The sequence below is a fragment of the Mesitornis unicolor genome, unplaced genomic scaffold (genome assembly GCF_000695765.1).
Source record: "Mesitornis unicolor isolate BGI_N332 unplaced genomic scaffold, ASM69576v1 scaffold26153, whole genome shotgun sequence".
Taxonomy (NCBI): domain Eukaryota; kingdom Metazoa; phylum Chordata; class Aves; order Mesitornithiformes; family Mesitornithidae; genus Mesitornis; species Mesitornis unicolor.
In genome coordinates, this window is record NW_010172997.1 from 7923 (window position 1) to 31993 (window position 24071).

At 37.4% G+C, this 24071-nt stretch overlaps 1 protein-coding gene across 1 annotated transcript in view; it reads right to left on the bottom strand.

The window, feature by feature from the left end:
- Positions 1 to 353: 353 nt before the first annotated feature.
- SORCS2 (sortilin-related VPS10 domain containing receptor 2) overlaps positions 354 to 24071 on the bottom strand; it is a gene marked incomplete at both ends in the record, with an annotated part of 43234 nt that continues 19516 nt past the window's right edge. Inside the window, 11 exons of the mRNA XM_010180588.1 lie at positions 354 to 460; positions 1932 to 2031; positions 6604 to 6729; positions 8353 to 8465; positions 10250 to 10373; positions 11664 to 11797; positions 15694 to 15880; positions 19266 to 19437; positions 20874 to 20996; positions 21605 to 21738; positions 23057 to 23177. Coding sequence (XP_010178890.1) covers positions 354 to 460; positions 1932 to 2031; positions 6604 to 6729; positions 8353 to 8465; positions 10250 to 10373; positions 11664 to 11797; positions 15694 to 15880; positions 19266 to 19437; positions 20874 to 20996; positions 21605 to 21738; positions 23057 to 23177 — 1441 coding nt within the window. The remainder of the gene's footprint in view (positions 461 to 1931; positions 2032 to 6603; positions 6730 to 8352; positions 8466 to 10249; positions 10374 to 11663; positions 11798 to 15693; positions 15881 to 19265; positions 19438 to 20873; positions 20997 to 21604; positions 21739 to 23056; positions 23178 to 24071) is intronic.

Sequence of the window (24071 nt, forward strand, 5' to 3'; positions counted from 1 at the left end):
TGCACTCATTTTCTCCGATAGCTTTAGTTTCATAACTGCTAAGAGTAATGAGGTAGGTATTAATCAGGAATAGCATTTTAGCTTAACTCTCTTTCTTGATGATATTATTTAGACAAGCTGAACAAACTCTCCATAGTTCCCATACTGTTGCTATTTATCTTGGAACGTAGCATGTGAAAGCAAGCATCAATGCAGTACCTTGATGTCTGAAAAGTTCAGAAAAACACGATTTTCAAAGCGGTGGACCTTCTGCAATTCTTCAAGAAATCTCCTTTCCAAATAACAAACTCTGTTTTGCTGATCTGTGGATAAAACTAATTTTTAAAATGTATATGTTGCTGATTAAAGTTTACTTGCCTTTTGAACTTGTAGAGGATAAAAGCCCCAACTGCGACTAGACAGATAACAAAGAGAACCACAAGAGCCCAGTAGCCACTGCCTCCTCCAATCCTCTGAGAGTCTGAAATACAAAATAAAACAACAGTTTAGCACATCCTCTCTCAGATCAATTGCACTCTTGGGTTTTCTTTTCTATCTAATTGTCAGGTCAGAACCATTTTTTGTTATTTGCGTAACCTTTTCTTTTCGCTCCATCTGTAGCCTCTTCAAAAAGGCAACAACACAAAATTAATTGGTGACTTGTGACTGAAGGATAGAGGACCAATTAAAAAAAACAAACCAACAACAACCAAAAGAAGCCCTGAAGATTTAATTATTTGCATACTTACTGGGGTTTTTTTCTGGGAATCTAAAGTTATAGGAAATTATCACATGCCCTAAGTACATGTGTTGCAAAAGCAAGGCTGTATTAATTTCACAGATGGAGAATCTAAGGCTCTCAACAACAAATTAACTCATCAAGGTCATATGTTGGTAAAGGCTGGAATGAACATGGGTTTCTTTCAATCCCAGCCTTTTGTGCTAAGAAATGCTAGCCCTTTAAACCAGAAGAGGTACCACAGCAGCACTGTGGCACAATTCTACATTAGAGACTGGATAAAAGAGCTTTGTCTTCTACAGAAAGCTGACAGATAAAATATCACACCAGTATTTACAGAAATTGATTGTGGTCAGCTAAGCCACTTTCCCACAACACTTTGAAATAAGAAAGAAGGATATATTATGGGATATGATATACAAACAAAAATTACAGGACACTCTAATACAAGGTTCATGTCAAAGTTTAACTTTCTGGGTAAAACATCATTTTAATGTATCTCTATTCAAAATGCATACACATATGCATATATACTCTCTTAAACTCTCTTCCAGGGGAATCTAGAGATGCAGGAAATGCATGCAAAAAACCCTATTTCCATTCATTTTAAACACAGAAGAAGCATATAATTTATCACAGGACAGGATTAGCAATGTGGAGATCCTACAGTAAGTTCACATCAGTTGACCTGAAGATCAGAGATACAAGGCAGAAATGCAAGACTATGTCCCAGACTACAGGGGTTATATCTGGGGAGTCAATGGCTGAAGGAAAGCAGCTCTGCTTTTTCAGCTGCCAGGGCAGCCAAAGTGCTTCACCAGATGGCTTTTCTGAAGCCTGGTTGGCTCTTCCTTTGAGGCACTGTTTTGTATGTCATGGTGACACAGGAAAAAAAAGCAAGAACCTTCTGAAACAAATAATGAGGTTTTGACAAAATGGAATTATGTAAGAAATATTTAGTTGGTGGTGATTGTTAGCAAGTACCAAATGAAAATACATCCATATATACATGTGTGAGTGTCTGTGTATACACATTTTCATACATTTATATACACACACATATATTTATGTGTATATCTAGATGTAACAAGCACCAAGTATATATGTATGTGTGTATATGCACACACGTCTATTGATACAAAGATTTTCTTCTTAACTTTTCAGAACACAGACAAGCAGGTTGGTCTGTTGGGAGCTTTGTTTACATATTTACCTGAACCGGAGTCAGCTAAAGTCACTAAGACCCAGTATCCTCCCCTCAGAAAGAAACTGATGTTGTGTGCATTCAAGGCCTGCTTTATAGTTGCTATCCTCTGAAAATACAACAGAGAAAATGTCAGATGTCTCACACTCAATTCCACTTTGAGAGACTTAATGCTCTAAAAAGGAAAACCTCTGTTCATTAAATGGTGAGAAACTCAGAAAGCATTTGTCAATGATGAGCTGAAATCCTAAAGAAAATCCATACTTAAAAATCATGCAAAACTCCACAAGCCATAAGAGCTGAAAATGTCAAATCTTTATGGCCAAATCTTTCTTTCTGCTTACCAAAGCCTTTACATTTACCCAGTAGGTGACAGACAGCATGTCATTTGTGCGCATTATTGGGTTTACCTTGGTCATAACTCATGCGATGCATAATCCATATTAGAAACCCTCCATTCTTCTAATCTATCAGAACAAAACCTGCAATGTCACTTAAGATTTCTTGCTATGAAAAGCAACAGCTATTTCATAATGAAATGCATGTCATAATTTACCTCATCACCTTACCTATAATGGGATGGATTCCATTTATACCTCATTTTTAACAGTACTCTGTAGAAATATATATATCCACCCATGTGGAAAAAATCAGGATTCCTCCTATTATTCTCTAGTGGATAGAGCACGGTAAAATACGGTCTCTCACATTTTTATGGAGCAGAAACATTAAATACACCATCATATCCTAATCCCAGATGACAAATAGCCTGAATTTTCTGTTCTACTTGTGTCTTCAACATGGGTAATTTTCTAAAAGATCAAAGCTAGTTTTTATACTCTGTGCCTTATAATTTAGGATACGACTTCCAACAGGATGCCAAAGTAGAAATATGCTTTATATCCATGAAACCTTCAAAAGTAACTCCTTTTATGATATTATCAATTATGGTCCTCAACTTTGAGAAATCTTTGCAGTGTAATAGATAGAAATTTCTGTAGTCTCTCTCATGTTATGGACAGAGACTACACAAAAGTTAAAATTCAAATATACTCACTCATATTAAGGAATATTTAACTTCTGAAGCCATTCCACTGACTTTATTTCATTTTTTGTGGGGGAATGACTCAATATAAGGGTGATGTGAGCATGGCCTCAGTTTTTTTTATAAGACAGTTACTCCAGATAGCTTGTAAGTATTTATCTTTTTTTGCCCAAAGTCTGAAAAGAGAATGGATACGACAACTATATTGATTAGCAGCCTTTAAAGTGACGCTGGCATCACTGAAATAAAGTGAGTTAGTCTCAGTCCAGTTTCATTCACATGTTAATTGTATACAATGCAAGAGGGACCAGTACTTTAGGCTAATCTGACTTTTAGCCAGTAAATTAAATTACTGAGTCCCATAACTTCGGATCCATCATATTTTCATGGCAGCTGTTTGAGGAATCCAACATTTGCTCTGGTTTTGCTTAAGTGCCTAACACTTGTTCATCATTTGTCTCCCCACCCCTGGGTTCCCACCCAAGCCTATACTAACTACACTTCTCTAAGTCAAAAATTTGAATCTCATGTTCTGTGAGATGGGTCTGGCTTATTTATTTCACTGTTAGATTGACGGTTATTTCAGTACTCTTGATTTTTGCTTCCTGCCTCAAGGTATTTATCAAGCACAGTGTTGTCACCTCTCCAACTTTTTAAAAAACAAATCCAGTGTTTGGAGCTGCTCCCTAGACTCTCTACGTTAAGGTTATTATACCAGCATTTGAATTTTCTATCTTCCTTTTCTACATCCTTTCCATTGATCGTATTTGAACATGTGAACACAATAGCTCCAGCATTGTCGTATAACAAATCAAAAATAATGATATTATTCAAACTCTTACCCACTCACTAATACTTCTTGGGGCGTGACTTGCCCTTTTTGCCAAAGCAACTCACTGGGAATTTTCATGTAGTAGTTTGTCTACATAGAGCCCTTAAATCTTCCTCACAGTCACTGCATTCCAGGCTATAGTTTAAATGCACTGACTCTTTCAACTGGACTCATCCCACCTGACATTGGACATGCAATAAACATGCATAAATTAAGCGACTGAATCTTCCTCTAGAGTTAATTATTAGAACCAAATACTTTTGAAATTTTTGTGCTCTTAAAACCAGGTTAAAACATACTTGGCTATTTCTACATGCATAAATTGGAAAGAAAAAGGGCTTTTGTCAGAGTGGAACCAAACTTCAGAATTATCCAAAAGGCTCTTCCTACTACACTGTCAACTTACATATGATCTTCGTTATCACTGCCTTTTACCATATTGATACAACTGACTCCTATTCTAGACCACTAACTTAAGAAATAGCATCACATCACAATACTCCATGTAAAACACCAATAGAAACCCTACCAAGTAGGTGTTCTCTGACCAATAAATTATTGCCTTTAACAGTCCTTCTGAAATCACATAATATCCCAAATCTAAAAGGTTTTCAGCCAAGAACAAATAGGTTATCTTTAAGGGAAGACATTTCATAACTATGTCTAAATTAAGGAATTCAAGGTCACCTCCTCCAAACGTGCAGAAAACATTCTGCATTGGTGAGTCCTCACAACAGTGTCACAACACTGACTTTGAGAGCTGGCACTAGCAGCATGACCAAGTACATCTTTCCAGTGATGAAAACATGATGAAGACCTTCAAGATTCTCTTCTGGTAACAGAAGAGAATGTAACAAATCTTTAAACTGACATCATGAGTATTGTCCTGTTGACCTAACCAGTTACCGCTTCTAAGTTTACTTACATAGGGTGTATTTTCAGGATATTGCTCAAGTCACAATGGATTCTGATACAATGCATTTTATCAAAATTCATACCATTCGATCATAAATCAACAAATTCATATACACAAATCAATATCTATAGTGTCCCTTAGCAATAATATATAAACAGAAATTTAGGCAGCTGACACTAGAAGACTGGGTCTATGGCACTGTACTCTATAAAGCAATCGGTGTTGAAATGTGACACTAGTGTACCTTATTTTTTGTCATTGGATAGCACAGGTTGCTGTAATTGCACTTGTCTCCCTTTGTTCCTGCTCCAACCAAATGAAGGTTGTACCATATTTGGTACTTCTGTAAGTGCAATCTCCAACCACCACTGGTCTGACCTAGTCCATCCTAACAATGCCAGAAATGTACATCTGTTCTCCAGATTATACAATTACTTTCACCTTTCAGTGCTCCTCCAGTTTCAGCAAACCTTCGCAAGGTCTTACCGGAGGACTATTTGTTACAGAAACCGTGTCCTGCTAAACTACTGTAATTTCCCCCTACCCCCACTGAACAAAAGTCTTCCCAAATCATTTGCAACACGTGGTTGTTCTTCTTCTTTATGCTTTGGAGCAACCCACAGGATATTTCATACACAAATATGAAAAAAGCCTTGAGAGAGCATTGATTATAACTGATGATATTAAGCTGCCTTGAAGCACAGTGCTAATATAACACTTGAGATTTAAAGGGAACTAATATGCATAACACTTTGCACTGAAATAAAATGTTTGCACAACCTATGAATCTATCACCATCAGTTCCCTTAAATTATTAAAGAAGTCTATTCCATATATGCTCAGAATGTAACAAAATAATTTCCTTTAGAAGCTGCATCTTCCTTCTTCAAGAGTTGGAAAGATATTAAAATTAACTGTTTCCTGCAACATAATCAGGATTTCAGACTCCCAGGAATTCCCACTGTGATTACAGAGGGAGAGCAGTAAGGGTTGGGGGTTGCCACAAAGCAGAAAGTTTCATACATTCAAACTGTACTCTGTGCATTTTAAGTAAGAAACCTGTTCAAGTACTTCGACAACATCGACGTCCTCCTTTGGACCTTCCAAAGCGTACCCCATCAATGCCAAACACAATCTAGTCGTTTAGTGTTAATATGAAGAGCTGTCTCTTAGCTACTTCTCCAGTTTTTTGGATATTGTGACCTTGTCTCAAAAAGACACAGGTACAGTATTGGGATCTGTTCCCCCTCTGTCACAGCAAAATGACTCATATCATAAATTATAAATGCCAGTCTTCTGATTTTCACCTGGCATAAGGTCTTTTATTATGGAAGAAATATGGTTTGGAAATAAGTAGGAAGAAACTAATGTCTGATTTTTATTCCTGCGTTCACTATATTTATTTCTTGCCAACTGAAAAGGACATTTGCTCATAAAGGCAGAAACTACCTGCTTGATGCTCTTTACATTATAGGTAAACTATTAAGGTTCTGTTTCTATTTGACCTGAAATCTAATTTGCTTCTGAAGACAGTGCAGAGATGGTTCATCCCTCTTTAGAAATATCAGTGTTCGAAATGCACTCTTTGCTCTACAGATCTTCACAGACCAACATGCCATCACTGCTGTTTCTGTTTAAAAAGTAGATCGATATTAGTTATTCTTGAGAAATACACTAATACCAGTAAGCATTAGATTATGCTGGTCTATACATCATCAAACACAGCAGTCGTAACTGTTGCTAGCTTTTACACGCCTCTTGTCAGGTGGGAGTGAGATCTTTACATAGCGAGCACTTTTAATTTCACATAAAGACAATGAGAGTACAGCTGCTAACTGCCAAAGAGAATGAAGACTGTCCTACCCAGGCATAACATTGCTCTGGTTACCTTATCATCAGGTACACTCCTCTTCCTTTTCGGTTGTTTTGCTGGTAGTAGCACATGCAAGTCAGCAGTTGTGGGCAGACCAGGTTTCACGACTGTCATGAGTGTTTCTTCGGATATATTGGTTTCCTGTGAAGACAACGGCGTATGGCAAATTATAGGACAGTATGCATTATATTTTACAGAAAATATATAAGTAACTCCAGATGTCTTTTAGTTTCTAGTGTTCAGATCCTTAATATTTAGAGAGGATTCCAGCAGAAGCTAAAACATGAACAAAGCCAAACATAAATTAACTGAAAAGTGAGCTGCTCTTTGAAGACTGGAAAAACTAAGCATTGCTATCACATTAAAGAGATTTAGTGGCATCATGGAAAGAAGGAAAATGAAGTGGTATGCATTTTTAGCAAAACTCTGTAATGGCCGTGCATTTCTAGGGTAACATTAAAAAAAAATCCTAAGTGATTCAGGATCCTTTGAGGGCCATTTGGACACTTAGTAGACTTAGAAGGGCATATTCATTACAGCTAACTTTAGCTTAGGGAGGCTAATTTTTAATCTGTGTGTAATGGACAGAGAAGCATTCCAGGATGAGAGTAAGAGCACCTATGTTCAGTTCCTGAAATTGTTATGAATAACTGCAGTGCCCACTGAAAGTCAAATGCATTTCTTTTCAAAATAGTTTGCACAAATTTTTCTTTTAGTCCCAAATTCCTCCATGTGTTGTCTAATACAGCTACACAATTCTAATGACAACAAACTGGGCACTTGCCATAGCATTCCTTTCTCAAACAGATTCCAAAATTCCATTAAATTGTTCATATTCCTTTGCAAATGATTGAGCAATTACTAAAATGCAAGGGCAATTTTATAAGGGATTATAACACTTGTTTGACTGATACTGGTTATGGAATGTGTTTAAGATGAGAAAAGTGAGAATTTAATTTGACATTTGATGTAAACTTAAAAAAAAAAAAAGTCAGGAAAAGTATAAAGTCAAAATTCCAGAACCCAATCTGCACTACTGTAAATCCAGGAAAAGCCAAGTGAGTTCAAACACAATCAGTTTCAAAACATTATCAACCTGCACCTCAATGCTATTGTCCTCACAAAAAGTCCATGCATGCACAGTGGCTGGCAGCATGGGTACCTGAAAGCACAGCTCTAGAGCTCATGGTTTTTATGAGGTGCTTTTAGTTATCTCACAGAACTGCTGCATGTCCTTGTACTTGATTTAACATACAGGATTCAACTACTCACAATTCACATTTCTTTTGTGAATAAGAACTAAAAAACCAGCTGTATGAACTCCTTGCCTATATATCATATATAATTTTCAAAGTTACACAACTGACATTGTAATTTTTTTCTTTCTGCTTTATTTTTAAACAAAACCTATGTCTTTTATATTACACAGCATCCTTTGCTTAACTACTAAATACATCACATTTAAGTTATTCTTCCTCATTTGAAGTCAGCAGTATTAGCCAGTGTCTCTATCCCTAATAACAGAGAGCAATATTTTGCATTAAATGCCAACTAGGCTGTGTTAGACCTAAACTCCCTATGTTACAATATCATCATCTACAGCATTAACGTAAAAGTGACACTAGGGTCAACCTTGTTTGAAATGTGGCTCATAAGGCTCACTTTAATATTTTGCTCTGCCTCCTTTTTTCTAAATGAGAAGGCATCAACCTTCAAGCTTTACGACTGGCGAGGGAACATTTTATGAGCAATCTGAAAGAGCACCTTTGCAAGAAGTCGTGTCACTACTCGCCCTACGTCTTCCCTCCACTCCGGTATGTCGGGGTTGTACATGTCCAGGTGCTTCGTAAACTTCAGAGGAAGAACATGAAAGTGATCTAGAAAAACAAAAATAAACATTTTTGAACAAGTAACAAATCAGGTTACAAAGACAGTTTTGAAGAAATAAAAGCTAAAAATATATATTTGGCATTATTTGCTGTGTAGCGCTGCAGTATCCAGGAACTCCACTGCTTTGTGTTGCGTACTCTTGCACAGAGCAAGAGTGCACTACTGTCAGGCACTCAATTTCTTTCTGTATTTTCATCAGCATCATCAAATTTGTGCCTAAAGATAAAAAAACAGGAAGGAAAAAAAATAAAGTAAATTTACATACATGGTCTGCGGTCAAAGTCTTCCCAATAATTTTTCCTTAGGACAACACACCACACAGACATGGTTGCTTTTATTTGTGATAGGAATGTGCCAATGGATTTTATTCTCACTGAATCACAAACGTGTTTTTTACCCATTACATGTTCCTATTTTTCTTGTAAAATGAATACTTGATGTATTCCACCAGCTACCTACAAAAATAAGAACATAAATGATATAACAAAGGCTAACTACTGCCCTCTTCAAAAAAAATATAAACAAGGCACACACATAACATTTCTCTGAATGCTGTCCAAAATATCTGAAATACCAGAAATGGGCTGTTCCTCAGTAAACAGTCTCTAAAATCCTTCCCTTTCTCCATATAGCCTCCTTGGATGAACACCCGCGGAACTTAATGCAAAGCAGAGAAAGAAATCTGGAATGCATAAGTCAAACCTGGCCTCCCCAGTGCTTCCAACAGAATTGTATTTTAATGCAGTTTTCTTTACCTGAGGTTTCTTTATTTCCCTAATGACCAGCACTTTCTTGCTCTTGATATCAGGACCGGCCAACTCGTTGGCATTTGAAACCCAAAGTCATTGATCTAGTCACACTAAGTTGGGTTATACTTCTAAAGATTTCTAAAGAAGTGGATGCACTTATAAATGGTAGTGGTTTTTAATAAACATTAAATCAATTTATCTTGGGAAAGGAGAAGATTCACAAAAGCTGCATTTAGCATGTGTGGTTTTTGCCATTATTTTAAATTAATAAGTACACTAAAAGCAAAAATAACAGAATTTTCTTCAAACAGTAAAGATGTATCTTGTTCTGTATTTCATGATATCTGAAGGCTTTTTAACTCTGCACTAGAAAGAAGCTTTTTTACTTATCACAATTCCCACATGTGACAGCAAAAATACAAATGTAAATAATTCATCTGCACTACATTTTTTACAGTATATTATGCCTTGTCACCATATTATAAGACACAACAAAACACATCAGGGCACAATGTGAAACAAGAGCTGCAGGGTTATTCAGTAATTACAGCAGAGCTATACTTGATCCGAACTCTCAGAAAAACAACAAAGGAACAGTGATATATTGTGATAAAAGGCAATTAATTCACATTGTGTTTAATGCTGAGAGTATACAGACGACTAAATTTTATTTTAATTTTCAGACATATTTAAACTACTTTATTTAGAAATTCTAAGAAAGTCTCTAGTCATAGGTCAAAATACTACTCAAACACTATTGCTACACATAGTATCTGGGAACCACAGTAACATTTAAAATAATCAAAGGAAACCACACATTTCAGATTAAACCCTTCCATACAATCACGCTGTTCAACTTCATGGAGCTACCTAGTAACAGTTCATCCCTCAAATTTTAACAATTAAATTTGGCATTAGATATAAATTTACAACAGGTTCAGTTATGTCAAGGCTCATTTAAGAGGTATAAGAAACAAGTGCATGAGAAATAAGCAAAAAAATTAACAAGAGTAATGTCTCACCAAAAACGTGGACAACTTTTGAGTCCTGAAGCATGGAGCTCCCACAGGAAGCCTGCACTGTAACTCTGACGTCACCTGTCTCAGCAAACTTGGTCACCAGAAAATAGTCCAGCGTAAGGAGTGGCTTTAAAAAACAAAGAAAAGTTGAAAACAGAATTTTAGCAAGAAGCACCAAAATAGTGTCTGAATGGACCATCACCAAAAATATTACCAAAAAAGGTTTCACTTCCATTAATCAACATTTTATCAGATTGTTCAATTACAGTATTCAATATAGGATGCTTCTTTCCCCAAATAAAATGCTTACAAACAGAATAGCTGCCAGATGGGGCAAAAATTTCTTTTAGAATAATTAGTAGAGTATTAGGTTTTCATTCAAATCGCACTGAAATAAACGTATTTTGAGTCAGGCTCAAGATCATATACAGCAAGCCATGTGCCTCAAAAAACATGGGGTATAGTCAAGGTCAAAAAGATTAATTCTGTCAGCTTAGAGCACAACCCACAGAAGTGCACCAGCCCACAATAATCTCCTGAGATACTCTCTTCCCTGACCACATCTGTATGAATTAAAAAACCCTTCATAAGACTACATTCATCTATGGGGCCTGTTCTAGCAATGGCAATAATAATGAAAAGATACAAACTGGGATCATGGTAGACAGCACATTCACAAGAAGAAAGTTCACTGCACTTATCTGAAGCATTCCTCTGTCATACTTAGTCTCCCTCATAAAGAAAACATTTTACTTATCTGTTATTGAAAGAACTATCTCAGAAGAAATTAACCCAGCTAGACAAAAATTATTCCCAAGGAAATACTTGGATATCTATTGTTCTAGGATAGGTTTATCTAAAGTTTCTGTCCCTAAATGAATATCATTACATTGTTCGAGTGCTTTCACTGTTTTGATATCCTTTTAGATATCCCACTTATTTTTGATATGACAGTTTATTTTAGACTATTTAAAGTATAGGTAATTTTTTTTTGTACAGTAGTTTAATTTACAGTATTAATATTATCAACATAGAATTGCATAAATCCAAGTTTCATCATTCACCAATGCTCTGATCCCAAATTCTTCCCCCTCCCCCCAAGTTATTTTACGCAGGCAATGAAATAGGATTGTTGTTCCCTCCAAAAGCAAACAGTTTAGAAATTCAAACCAATTCCAGAAGAGAAACATGGAGTTCCACATAAGTAGCAATAAAGGGAAATTAACACCTTAAATGTATGTGATAAAAGAAGGGAAGTTAGATACTGCTTTCCACCAGATATAACTGGTTATTTGGAGTGAAAGACGGTCTAAAAGAAGTCATGAAACATGGCAGCATTTCTATTAAAGTAAAAGGTGTCACTCAACTTTTATTGGAAAGAGATTGAAAATAATCTCAGTCAAAACCATTCGTGTACCTGAAGATTGTTTCCTATCCACCAGTAGAAGACTGTCAAGTTAGGGTTCTTGGGCAGTATGATGGCTGTCAGATTCACCTCCTGGTTTCTCCCAACAACTGGAACCACTTCTAAATTTAAAGCCTGCAGTGGAGCTGAACAAAGTTCCCAAAATATCACTGAACAAGAATCCATCAATTTATTAATACCTTTTTGCCCCAAAGCCTCTCACCTGCACACCATAAGGTCCTGAATTAACTTTTCCCTCCCTCTTGCTTTTACATCTGTGTTGAAAGCTGCAGGCATAATTGGAAGGACCACATTTCAACCAACTCCCCTCGCTCCTGTCCCCCTCAAAAATAAAACCCACAAACAAGCTCCTAGAGCAATGTCACAGATCTCTGATGCACAGTTTTTTGGTGCATGTCCAACTCCAGAAAACATAAGCAGATAACCCAGTTAAAAAGTGGAAATGGCAATCAGCTTATTTTTTTTCCTTTTTTTTTAAGTAACAAAAGATCAAATGAATAGAAATCTAAGAAATCTCAAACTGCTACGGAAAAAGCAGAAAACTGAAAAAAGCAAGCTGCTGACTACGCATTTTCATTATAAAATATCAGCTGCTAGGCTCACACCACACAGAAGCTCTCATTAATTCATGCTTTAAAATAGATGTGTATATCAGGGGAGCATTGATTTGCAACTCAAAATAGATAACCTCTGTACTCCAAAACATGCCTCTAGAATAAGTTTGCTCCTTTCTGAATTTTTGCCTATGAAGGCTGCGAGCGTTATTACTGTATAAAAGAAATGTATCATTACAATGATTTTATCTCCTTCTTAATGTTGTATTTTGCTTCATAGTACAATAACTTTATTGAAAGAAAATCCTTCCCTCAGAGGTTTCTGAGTATATCTTTTCCAGAATGTCTGAAGGTTAAAGTTTTATAATAGTATAAGGTGATGACCAGAATTCCTTGCCTTCAGCTGCACCATCTATCTGGGATACTAAACTGCTGTATGGTCCAACACGCATTCATTACCCAGAATCAATGCTAACCCATCCATTTTTGTTCTATTCTCAGTATCTTCTAACTCATTCAAAGGTCTTTCATCTCAGTTCAACCTTAAAGGTAATTAACACCAGTTCAAAGCCTTTTTCTCACTCTTATTTCATGAACTGAATCATTGCCCATTCACTTCTAATTCACTTTGACTAAACTGATTGAACTTCTCTGCGAGCAAGTTGTCCAATTGTGCACATCCTCTTTTTCCACCTCACTTCAACCAGCCCGTGTGCTGCTTCATCCGAATATAAGGCTTTACCATCATTCTGCGCTCTCTCCATTGACTCTTTAAGCACCTACGTGAATTCAAGACATGTTGACTACTTAAATAAATGGCTTCTTCAATAGCTTCTTTACCAAAATGGAGTTACAATGCTCCTCCTCTTGCTGATGTCTTGAGGAAAATTCAGAAATTGTAGGAATTCCATCAAATCTGTTTCTCCTAGAAACATATTTTCCTTCTGATGAGGCAAACTAAAGAAGGCTGGAGGGTTCTGCATCACTGTTTTGATTTTGCCAGGAATTTAGATTTTTCCAGAGGAAACTGATTATTCTGAGATTTGGTTTTGCTCCTGAAGAAGGTGACTTTCTTTTCCAAAATTTTTAGAGGGGAAGTTACTTGGTGCTTGAATGATGATTGTTAATACGATTCTGCCATTCCTCTACAGTGAAGAGCTAAAAATAATTATTGTGATTCCTTTTGCTTTTCAGTCACACAACTCCATAATGCATTTGAACAAGTTTTGTAGCACCTTACGTGTATAGAATTAGGAATGAAGTTGACTTATATGATTTCTGCTTAATGTAGCTACAATCTCAGTACAGTTTTCAAAGCTCCCTGATTATTCACACAGTATAGAGATTCTGGTTTCCTGAAAAATAAAATGTTTGTTTGGTTCTTCAGTTCTTCTTATTCTGGGTTACCTACTCATGTTTATACTATCAGACTTGCTCTCATTTTTTTTACAGCTTATTAACAAGTTGTAGATTACGTGATCTGGATCGGAAAGAATAATCAGGATGACAGGCCAAAGCTCATAAAATTGTCCTGCACTGCAGGGCATCCCATAGCAACAGAACTTGGCAGCAGTAAAAAATATTCCCTTTGCCATTTGTCCCTGAAAAAATTCCCTGGGAATACACCAGGTGGAGATAGTCTGAAAATGGACTCTATGGACATTTCTGCTTTCACGGTATTTCACAGTGAAAAATATCCCTGAAGGGCTATTAGTGTTTCTCTAGAATGAAGAAATAGCAGTTCAATTAGTGCCAGCTAATTTCCTCAAAACTTGTAATTTACTTAAAAAATTAAACAGAGTAAATCACACAGAAAGTATGTATTCAAGTGGGCTGGGTAATGTGCTGCCATGGGTCTTCTAGACCATGTGGAGCAACCATGTAGAGCTCAGGAATGGACCCTGTCTGCTTTCAGTGGTCTGCTGCCTCTGCACTTCAGCACCAAAGTCCTCTTCATGCACCACTCATTTAACTTGTGAAAAATACCTCCAGCTTCCACAATTTGTAAATCCACTGCATAAACCACAATGACATCTTTTACTTCTGCTGTTTATCCTGATGTAGGCCACACTGGGAGCACAGTTTGAGAAAGTGGTTGTTTCACTTTCCGTCGGGGTTTGACACTTCTCGTCATTCTCTGAATGGTAAGAAGTTGTTCTCCCTGGAGAGAAGGGTGTTACACAGAGCTTTTTGCTGTTCATTGCTTGTACAGATCTACTGCTCCTGTGTTTAATCTACTTCTCAGCACCTAGAAGCTCCTAAAAAGTAACAGTGAAGCCCCAAGTAATTTATCTGAGCTCTCTGGAGTTGTCAAATGATTTAAAAAGCAAACACAACAAAACCAGATAATGAAACTGAGGTGGAGAATTTGATTCTGATCCTTTCTGTTTGGTTTTAATAGGAGATTGTCCATTAGTGTTAATGGACTGTGCTCCATCTACTAACCAAAGCAGAACTGGAAACTCTGGACTCAAGGACTCTGACTAGCAAAATACAGCAATATCAGCAGTCACCAGCCAGTCTGACATAAAGCACACAGATCTGTGCACAGCCCTTCTGCGGCTCCAGTAATATACATTGCTTTGGGATTAGGATGGAAAACACCACCCACAGCAGAGGGCAACAGACAGCCAGAGAATCCAGGATGAGTATCTTTTTCTTTTGATGTTGCTTGTTTCTGAATTTTGACACATCTGGAAACAGCCAAAGCAATAGCTGTCCTGAATCTCAACGGAAGAGGAAAATTCAGTTCCAGTTATGAGTTTCCTTCTTCATTTCAATTATGAGATGACTGAGGTACATTAAGCTTGCGATGGTGCATGATATTCCCTTTGCTATGCTATTCTTTTCTTTTAGATCTATTTGATCGGATTTTTTAGGTCTTAATTAAGAAAGGCAGAGAAGTCTAAGTCAAGTAATACTGCTTGCCAACATGAAGTTATATCCAAGTACCACTTTAAAACTGTCAGAATTAACTACCAAAACCTAGGTTCTAATGCTTGAATAATCACCAGGACTTTTAGAAACATTGAAATTTTGATTCTCTTTTAAAATCATATAAGTGCTCATACATTTCTCAACATATCTATTTACTTGCTTCACACAGGACCTAGAAGCTCCTAAAAAGGCACAGCTTTAAGTGTTAAATTTTAGCTGCTATGACTCCCAGAGGGGTCTACAGTCAGGAAGATGGATCAAACCTGAAATTTGAACTGAGGCATGCTTGCTATTTAAAAGATTAATACACCATCCCTCTCCCATCTCCAAACAAAACTAACTCTGACCTCCTAATACATCAGGTTTACAAGACTCTGTATTAACAATATACAGCACTGCAAAATTGCATGAGGTTAATGAAAAAACATGCATTTTTCCTAATCGTGACTAGTAATTTTCTTTACTACCTCATATTTGTCACAAGGTTTTTATGCAGCATTAAAGGTAAGAAAACCAGAAAACTGATTTACCGTTGACTTGGACGAACACCACAGCCTCATCGTGTCCAGCCACATTCTCAGCCTTCACAGAGACACGGTAAATCCCAGGATTCTCATAGCGGTGACGGATGGGTTCTCCAGTCATTGTAAGGTTCACATATATTGCCCTAAAGCCATCTCCAAGATCTACCTGGTATTTGGTATTCAAAATATCACCCTGAAAGGAAAAAACATCAAAAGTATTTTAAATGTCCAGAACCAAAATAGACAGGACACATGACTATAACCATAGCATTTCCAGCCCCAGCCAAACATTTTGATTCAATTGCAATAGCTGCAGTAAAACCACTGCCCTCATGGCAAAGATTTTAGTGTAACAGATGCTGTGTGCATTAATAGGCTTAATACTAACTTTCCATGGTAAGGCGCTACCTTAAAATCAGACAACTCAGACCACTAATCAGGTTGTATGACATAGAAACCATCACTCTTGCCTTAATGCAGCTGGACATTAGCTAACACAAAGCTGCAGGGCAGCCCCAAGTTCTGGAGTGATGCTCATACGACTGCAAACAACTGAATACTGTTATTTTTGTATATTCTCACTCATCCAGTGAGCTTCTAGCCTACGCAACTATAAAGTAAAATTAATTGGTTCAGACCATCTTCACGGCACCTTCTAACCTCACACCCTGAGTGTCAACCATATGGCCTTGAAGATCCAAGCTGGCATCTTTTTTTTACTGCATTATATAGAGCTACCAGCATGTCTAGAACTAACACGCTCTACTCCAAAATTAGATGTATGCTTAATGAAGCAGAGTATTGAGAAGAGTTTGGGAAAGGGTTTAGAAGTCCAGCCAAACAATTCTGTTACATTAAGCACCTCACGTAAGTTATAACTCACTGCACTTCTGCTAAGTGGTCCTTTAAATGTAACTTCCCGAACACAGGCCTAAAATACTGCAAGACTGATACTACTGTCAGAGGACAAACATGTTCCCACCACTCATGTCCTGGTGTGGCTGCTCAGGAAAGAATTCAAACCTGTGCTATGTTGACTGGCCATGTGGATGGAATGAGAGGAAAATTCACTTTAGCTGTGAGCAGCAACACCTTCTCAATACTCCTGGCAGCACTGCCTTAGCAAGCTGTGCTTCTTCCTCGGTCTTCAGCTCTGTGTTCCTGCCCACTGCTTACAGTACACAGCCATTGCAGTCATGCAGTTAAAACAGACTGCAGGGCCAGGCTTGGGAGGAAATCCTTCGTATTGTGAAAACACAGTGCTGGTTTAAAAATCTTCACTGTCTCTAGGAAAGGAACATATACATCCATATGCTAGTCAGGTGACCTGAATGGCCATCAGAGCAGAGAAGGATTGACACCCATCAAAGTATTCAAAAATCACTTCACTTCCCCATAAAATGCTCTCTGAAACAGGTTTGCATCAAAACCTAATTCCAAAAGGCAGCACTAATGTAAAATCAAAGGAGGCAAAGCCCAGAACTTTCATTCCCTTGCATTACAAAGGGAAGGAAGACATAGTAGTTTTTTTATCCTTTTATTATTTTTCAGTTTGGTTGATTCTCTTCCATGTTTTACGAGATGAAAGAGCATTACTTACAGTGTAAAAGAGTACCCATAAGAAGGAACTTGTAGGGTTATCAAACACCTAAACACCATATTTCAACACACATAAAGGACCCTGAAAGCTTCTTCACTGCAAATATTTTTTTTGAAATAGCATCTTTCTTTTGACAACAGATGGGTAGAATTTAGCAGAGGAGATAATATGCTATTAAAGTTTAAAGCAAAAGAGATGTCTTCTTGCCAGCAATGTGCCAGTAAGTGGAATCTTTTTAGATGACATTAGCTTGCAAACAGCTCTTGTTTGCTCTTTCTTATGCTAACAAGTATACATGCATATTTTTTCCAGGTAAGACAGAAACCAGTGTTGAAAGCCAGTAGATGCAAGCTTCTCTTAATGTTTTATTCTAATAGCTTCCCTAGTGTAAAGATGAGAGTGCTGTCTTGAAAACACCACTGCACTTCTGTTTCCCTAGCCAGGAAAGACAGAGAGCTGTGGACAGATAACAAAAGAGTCACATACGGAAAACGCAGTGAAATTTAAAAGGAACTGGGGTTTCCACTCCCATGCAAAATAGCTGATTGTCATGACATAATTTATTCATTCATACTTTCAGCTAACAGAATCTGGGAAAAATAGTTATAATTATTTTTAAGGTCACTTTCAAACTGCCCAAACATACTCGAAGCCTGCTTTCTTTACTCCCTGATGTCTGGCATTCTTGCACCTAGTTACAGGCATTCACATAAACCAGTAAATTAATTTTGTTCAGCAGAGAAAGTGATATGTTCTGGTTTATCCTAGTAGAGCTGTTTCATAAACTGAGTAATTGTTATGAATTCTCATTAGACTTTGTTGTACAGATTAAATCCTAAGCAACACTAAGGACATTTGAGTACAAATATTATTCTTAGCCGTAGAGGGCAGCAAACTGCTACATTTCTTCTAAATCTGCCTTCCGGTTGGATGTTTGGAGCAACAGCTTCATCAGAAAACAGCAGGGGATTCCCTTCAAGATCCTTTACTTCTGAAGATTTTTGAATAGTTTTAAATGTTTTACATATTGCCACAGAGATTCATGAAAGCTTCAGTAGGAAAAAAAAACCAAGCTGCCAATCAAAATCATTAGAGTCTAATCTGCAAACAAATGTGCTACTCTTACAATAAATATTTCCAAATAAATTGTAAAAAGAGAAAGCAGCGTAAGTTGCCACACAACTGTTGGGGCACTGCAAGCATCAAGACGCAGAGCCTGTGAAGCGTTAAGCAGGCCAGTGCTCTGCACGTAACCTGCTTGATTCCATTACAGAAATACATCCCAAGTGCCCGATTTATATCACACAGGTTTGCCAAAATGTGTGAACTTTCTTCAAGTTCTTCCAAATCAGTGGGGTTAGCCAGGAAGTACAATGCTCTGGTAACCTGAGCAGAGCAGTTATAACTTAATGCTCAAAAACAACGGCAAACAATTCATCCAAAAGTTACTTGCTGCTGTTGGTGAGGGCCTTAGGGCATTGTCTGTCTCAATAAGCAGAAAAAACCATGTCTTTGGCAACACAACTAATACATATTAAAAGTTCTTATGCTGTGCTATTTGCTGATTTCTGTAAAGCTTTGCCTCATTCCTTTTTGAAAGGCAGATTCTCAAAAACATTTAAAACAAAATATTAAGTGTTCTCTGCATTTCCGTTCTCTGATATAGCAGTTGAAATTTTCAGTCCAAATAGATTTAGGTAATTAGATCCTTTGATTTTCCAAGAGGCCATTGTCTTTAAGAATTAAGGACTGACTATGCTGCTGAGGAGCAAATCCCGTTCTGTGGAGAGAACTTGGTGGTTCACTGAGCTTACTGGATTGTCTGGGTCACTTGAAAACAGAAGTTTCAATATTTAGAGAGTCATTCATCTTTGTCTCAAAGCACAAATTAATCCTCATTCAGCAGCAAAGCAGGAAGGAGAAAAATGAACCCTAAGAATAGGGAGGAAACTTTCATAAAGCAAATACTGCTTACTACCTGCTCTTGTTTGACGATGAAGGTGATGTCTTCCCCAGGCCTAACAGCCAGGCTTTCTTCTCTGATGCTGATCTGAAGTCCCTTGGGAGCAATCAGTGGACACATATGCTGTGCTAAGTTCTGCTGCAGGTCTACACCACCTTCACATATGTTAGAAACAACTTTCCTGTACCTGCAAAACCAGTAAGCAGTGAGCAGAGTGAATGGGAGGCGAGCAGGAGAATGCCATCAGAGGCACCGAATGCAAGGGTGATAGTAGTTAATGAATATTTCTTGGGTTCACAGACAAGATTGCAGATGATCAAAACCAACTCATGATGTTTGTTGATAAAAGATGCTGCCTTTATTAAGTAAAACCTGTTGAAGAAAGAGAGTGTGGAGCATGATGAGGATTTCACTTGTATGCATTGGAAGTGTCTGCCTTTTCAGATTGAGAAACGTGCCTCACCAGTCCTCCAGGAGCTAGTTAATCTGCTGGCACCTCTGCCACACCTTTTCCTAGCATTCAACAGTCCCCAGTGCTCTAGAGGTCTTGGCTCAAACCCCAAAGATCAGGAAGAAATTAGACCAAGCAGCTTCTGCATTAATCCAGAACCAACTGCTTAACTGCTGCTCTCAAATCTATGCATTTCTTAAAACACTTAAAGCATTTATTCAACATAACAGTATAAAAGAGTGAAAAGCCTAACACTTAAGGAAATAATAATTAATTACTTGGATGTGTACAGTAATTAGTTACAGATCAGTTTCACTCAGGTATGCTATTTTTAAACATCCTTTAAAATCAGAGTCAAATTTCACTATTTTGAATTCCTATTCTGTATATCACAGCTGTCAGCCGCAACCCAAAAGGCATAATTTTCCTTGGTAAGGCAAATATACACAGCGACCGTGATTCTATTGCCAGATTTGACATTTCATCATTTGGTCCTCATCTTCACAACCAACAGAGATGATGTTATGATAAGCCAGAATAGATGCCAGCTGCAAGTTATTCTCAGCACAGACGTCAGACTACATTGTAGTGTATATTCTATGCAGTATTGTTTACAGTTACTAAAGCTTTCCTTTGATTCTGAGTGTCCCATATGGACAGGAAAGGACTCTATTCTCTACAGAACTCCTTACTCCTATGGAAGTGAGAGACTGGGAAATTCAGTGAGATGTTACTGGCTCCTCAGAGTAATTCATTGCATTCAAACTGAAAACTGGTCCAAACCCAAGCAACGGGCTAAAAGAAAAGGCTCTGAAGGGACACTCCTATCAGAAGTGTAACAATGGCTACAAAACATAAAAAAAATCCCCAACAAACCAAATCCAAACAAAAAAAAAACCATCAAAACAACCCTGAGAACAAGACAGCTCCCCCTCTTCTCAAATGGATTAGTTTTTTAACTGCAGTGAACATGTAAAGCAACATTTCTCTTTCATTAGTCTGGAGGAAGCTTCTGCATGTGCTCTAAGTCAGAGTCAGAACTTTTGCATTTCCCAGTTTTTACATTTTTCCTTTTTTATATTTCCATCAAACCGCTTTTGTGACTCTTGGTTGGAATGTTCTCCTCCTCTCTGGAAGCCTCTGCAAGCCAGTTGAACACAAAATCAGCTTACCCAGTGCTGCTGGTGTATGCCTGTCCCAGCACGCAGTCTTCAGGAGGGGCTTCTGGGTTAAACCAAAAGTCAGCAAAGCATCTGCTAGACTCCAGAGGTGCAGAGCGCTCAAACCCATAATCACTGAAAAACATCGACACCAAGTGTGTTACTACCCTTGCTTCATTCAGCAGTCTAACTTGGGGTGGAGGAGACTACTTTTTTAAGAGTAAAAAGATCTTTTTTTAGTATTATTCTACCACCTGAACATACAAGTTGATGAAGCCAGTTCTGTTCTAAGTGTGGTTTCAACGGCAGTTGTATACACTTGGGGGAAAAACTGTTTGTAATTACTGTGTCAGTTCTGCAAAATGAACTCTCTTGGTAGCTTTGATTTTTAAAAGGTTTCCTTTGCCACTCAGACCAACACATTTCTTTTGGATTTTTTTTGCTTCATTTGCAAATAGAAAGGGTTTGCTTGCCTTATAAATCAATCCAGTGGTCATTTTTCAAGTCTTGATCAATAGAGAAAAACATCAGGATTTGTTCAGTCAGGTGAAACAAATACTTAAAACAGCAGTGTTTTTAAACAAATTCAAATGCAAAAGCATTTGTTTATTAATTTAATTAATTTAAATTTGTTTATAGATGGCTATGTGGGGAAAGGGACAAAAGGAGGAAAATAAACCCATTGCAAACACTAAGTAATTATGTAAATAGCAATAAACAAAAAGGTCCACAGACAGACTTACCACAAGAAATCAGAGTTCACACATTCACAAACTTTGGATGCGAGAGCTGATGTGAAACTTCTCCCTTTAATGCACCACGATGAAATCTTCCTCTTTCGAAAGCTCCTCTGCTGGCCCATAATGCAGCGATCACCCTGAACATCAAAGCACCAGAATTACTGCGCACCGTAACCCACATCACAGACAGACATGACCTTATGTTGTCCTGAGAAAGGTTGGTCTTGCTGCCAAGACTATAAACTTGTATCAAATGCATAGGTATAGAAAGGTCTCATATCCACTGCTGTCCTCTAACAGGCCATTACAGAGTTGTAACACACGTTATATTTCAGGGCAAAAATCTAAAGATGTACATGAAAAGGCAAGTGCAATTTAACTGATGTTTCATGTGTGCACAATCTAGTCACAACCCTACAGCTAGCCACTGAAAAATTCTGCATGGATGCAGATGGCTGAAGTTCTATCTAAATCACTATGTCTCATGTCTGTGGTCAACATGAAGCATCAACCATGTGGACTTCATGGTAGAATGAAGACTGTCTGAACACACTCCACTGGTAACTGGGCAGCTGCAAGTACTCTGTCAAAGTCATTTTAGTAGTTTCCAATTTCTGAAAGACATTTCAATGCCAATATCCCATGATACTGTTACTATTGAGGCTCAGATCTCCACAACGTTCTTTGTAAATATGCAGCACTCCCAAAAATGAAATGTAAAATTAGGCACGAGAACTAGCAAATAAGAGCTGGAGAAACACAGAGCAGTATGCAAAAAAACCCAACTCTGCAGAAAGTGAGAGAACAAATGTACTGGAAGAAGCAACATATAATAATCACAATTATTATGAATAAATATGACATATTCCATTTAATGTAAAAAAAATCCCTCGTGTTGGTCTCTTTAATCAATACATTGTATAGAGAATGTAGCTTCCCAAAATTGGATTTGGCCAGAGCCCCAGGATTAGCACAGCCTTAATGCATTACTGCTGCAATGGTAGTGCCCTAAACAACTGGACTCTATTACCTGATTGGTCCACTGAGATCCTAAATTACCTCTGGAATGGGCTTTACTTATGGCAATTTATACATGAGTACAGTATGTGGTCAGGAAGTTGGCAGAACACATGAATGCATATTGAAAATGCTTCAATCAATATTACACACTTTAGTTTATGTATATGCTTCCCAATCCAGCAGGACCACCTATTATTAAGGCAGACCACCAGATATACTTCCACCACTCCCAGGACACAGACCACACAACCAAAGGGAACACAAAATCCTCTCCAATTTTAAACTAACATAAAATCAGCAAATACTAACATAAGGAGATCAAAGCTGGGGATATAGTATCCAAATTCTATTTGAAAACATTTTCCTAGCACACAGCCCTACATGAATCTGAAAGCTACAGAAAAGTTGTGGCAGTGAACATAAGACCATGAATACCTGTAGATTTGTGAGCTCCCAAGACTCATAGTCATCATCAGTGCACTCCCTGGGGAAGGATGGTCTGAAGTCCACCTTCACCAGCTCCCAGTCCGAACGGTAGCTGATATGTCCAAAGACTCTGAACAAAAAGATCAAGAGTAAAATCCTACCTCACGAAAATACCATACACCTAAAATTTATATAATTTTCTTTCCACAGTCATGGTTCCCTACTAAAAGACTCCTGGTTAATTTTTCTTCTACTTTTATTTCTCTTCATATACAATGTATCTAGATAGAAAACATTTGCCAATTTTCTATGAAACTTTACAATGAAAATTACAGCTCACAGATTAGAGAATTTTTTTACCCCAGAAAACTATCCAGAAATTTAATTGGATCCAACTTTTAATCCAATTAAATCCAACTTTTTTTCCAATTATCTTGTTTCATGAAACATACAGAGCTCTCCAATTTTGACAGGGATCTCAGATAAGGGAGAAGAGCCCAGGACCATCAGATTCAATTTTCAGATTTTTTTTTGTTAGGTTTTTGTTTTTTAACTTCTACAGATTTCAGATGGCAATTTGCTATTGTTTAAACTCACAGCAGTATCTTGAAATTGTATTCATTTCAAAGGAAAACACTGCATCTACACATTGTGCTGAAGAACTATGAGTCTCCTCTTCATTTCAGATAGTCGCACTTATAACAAAAATGAACCACAAACTGTAAATTTCTTTTTGGAAAAAAAAAAATAAAAGGAAAATCTAATTGCTTTAAAAATGGGTAAGTATGACATCCGGCAACAAATTAGAAAGGATAAAGACTATTTGGGCAGAAGTCAAATGTATTTGTGGTTTGTATCAGGCTTGTGTAGCTTACTTGCCAAATAATTTAAGGTTGATTCTGAAGCCAAAAAATTCTGTGCAGTTAATACTGTACAGGGTTCACATTCCAAGCTTTAGTAGCATTCTTCAAACTAATTTATTCATTTTCTTTTGCCCTCAGTTTTGTCCAAATCCAGACACAGC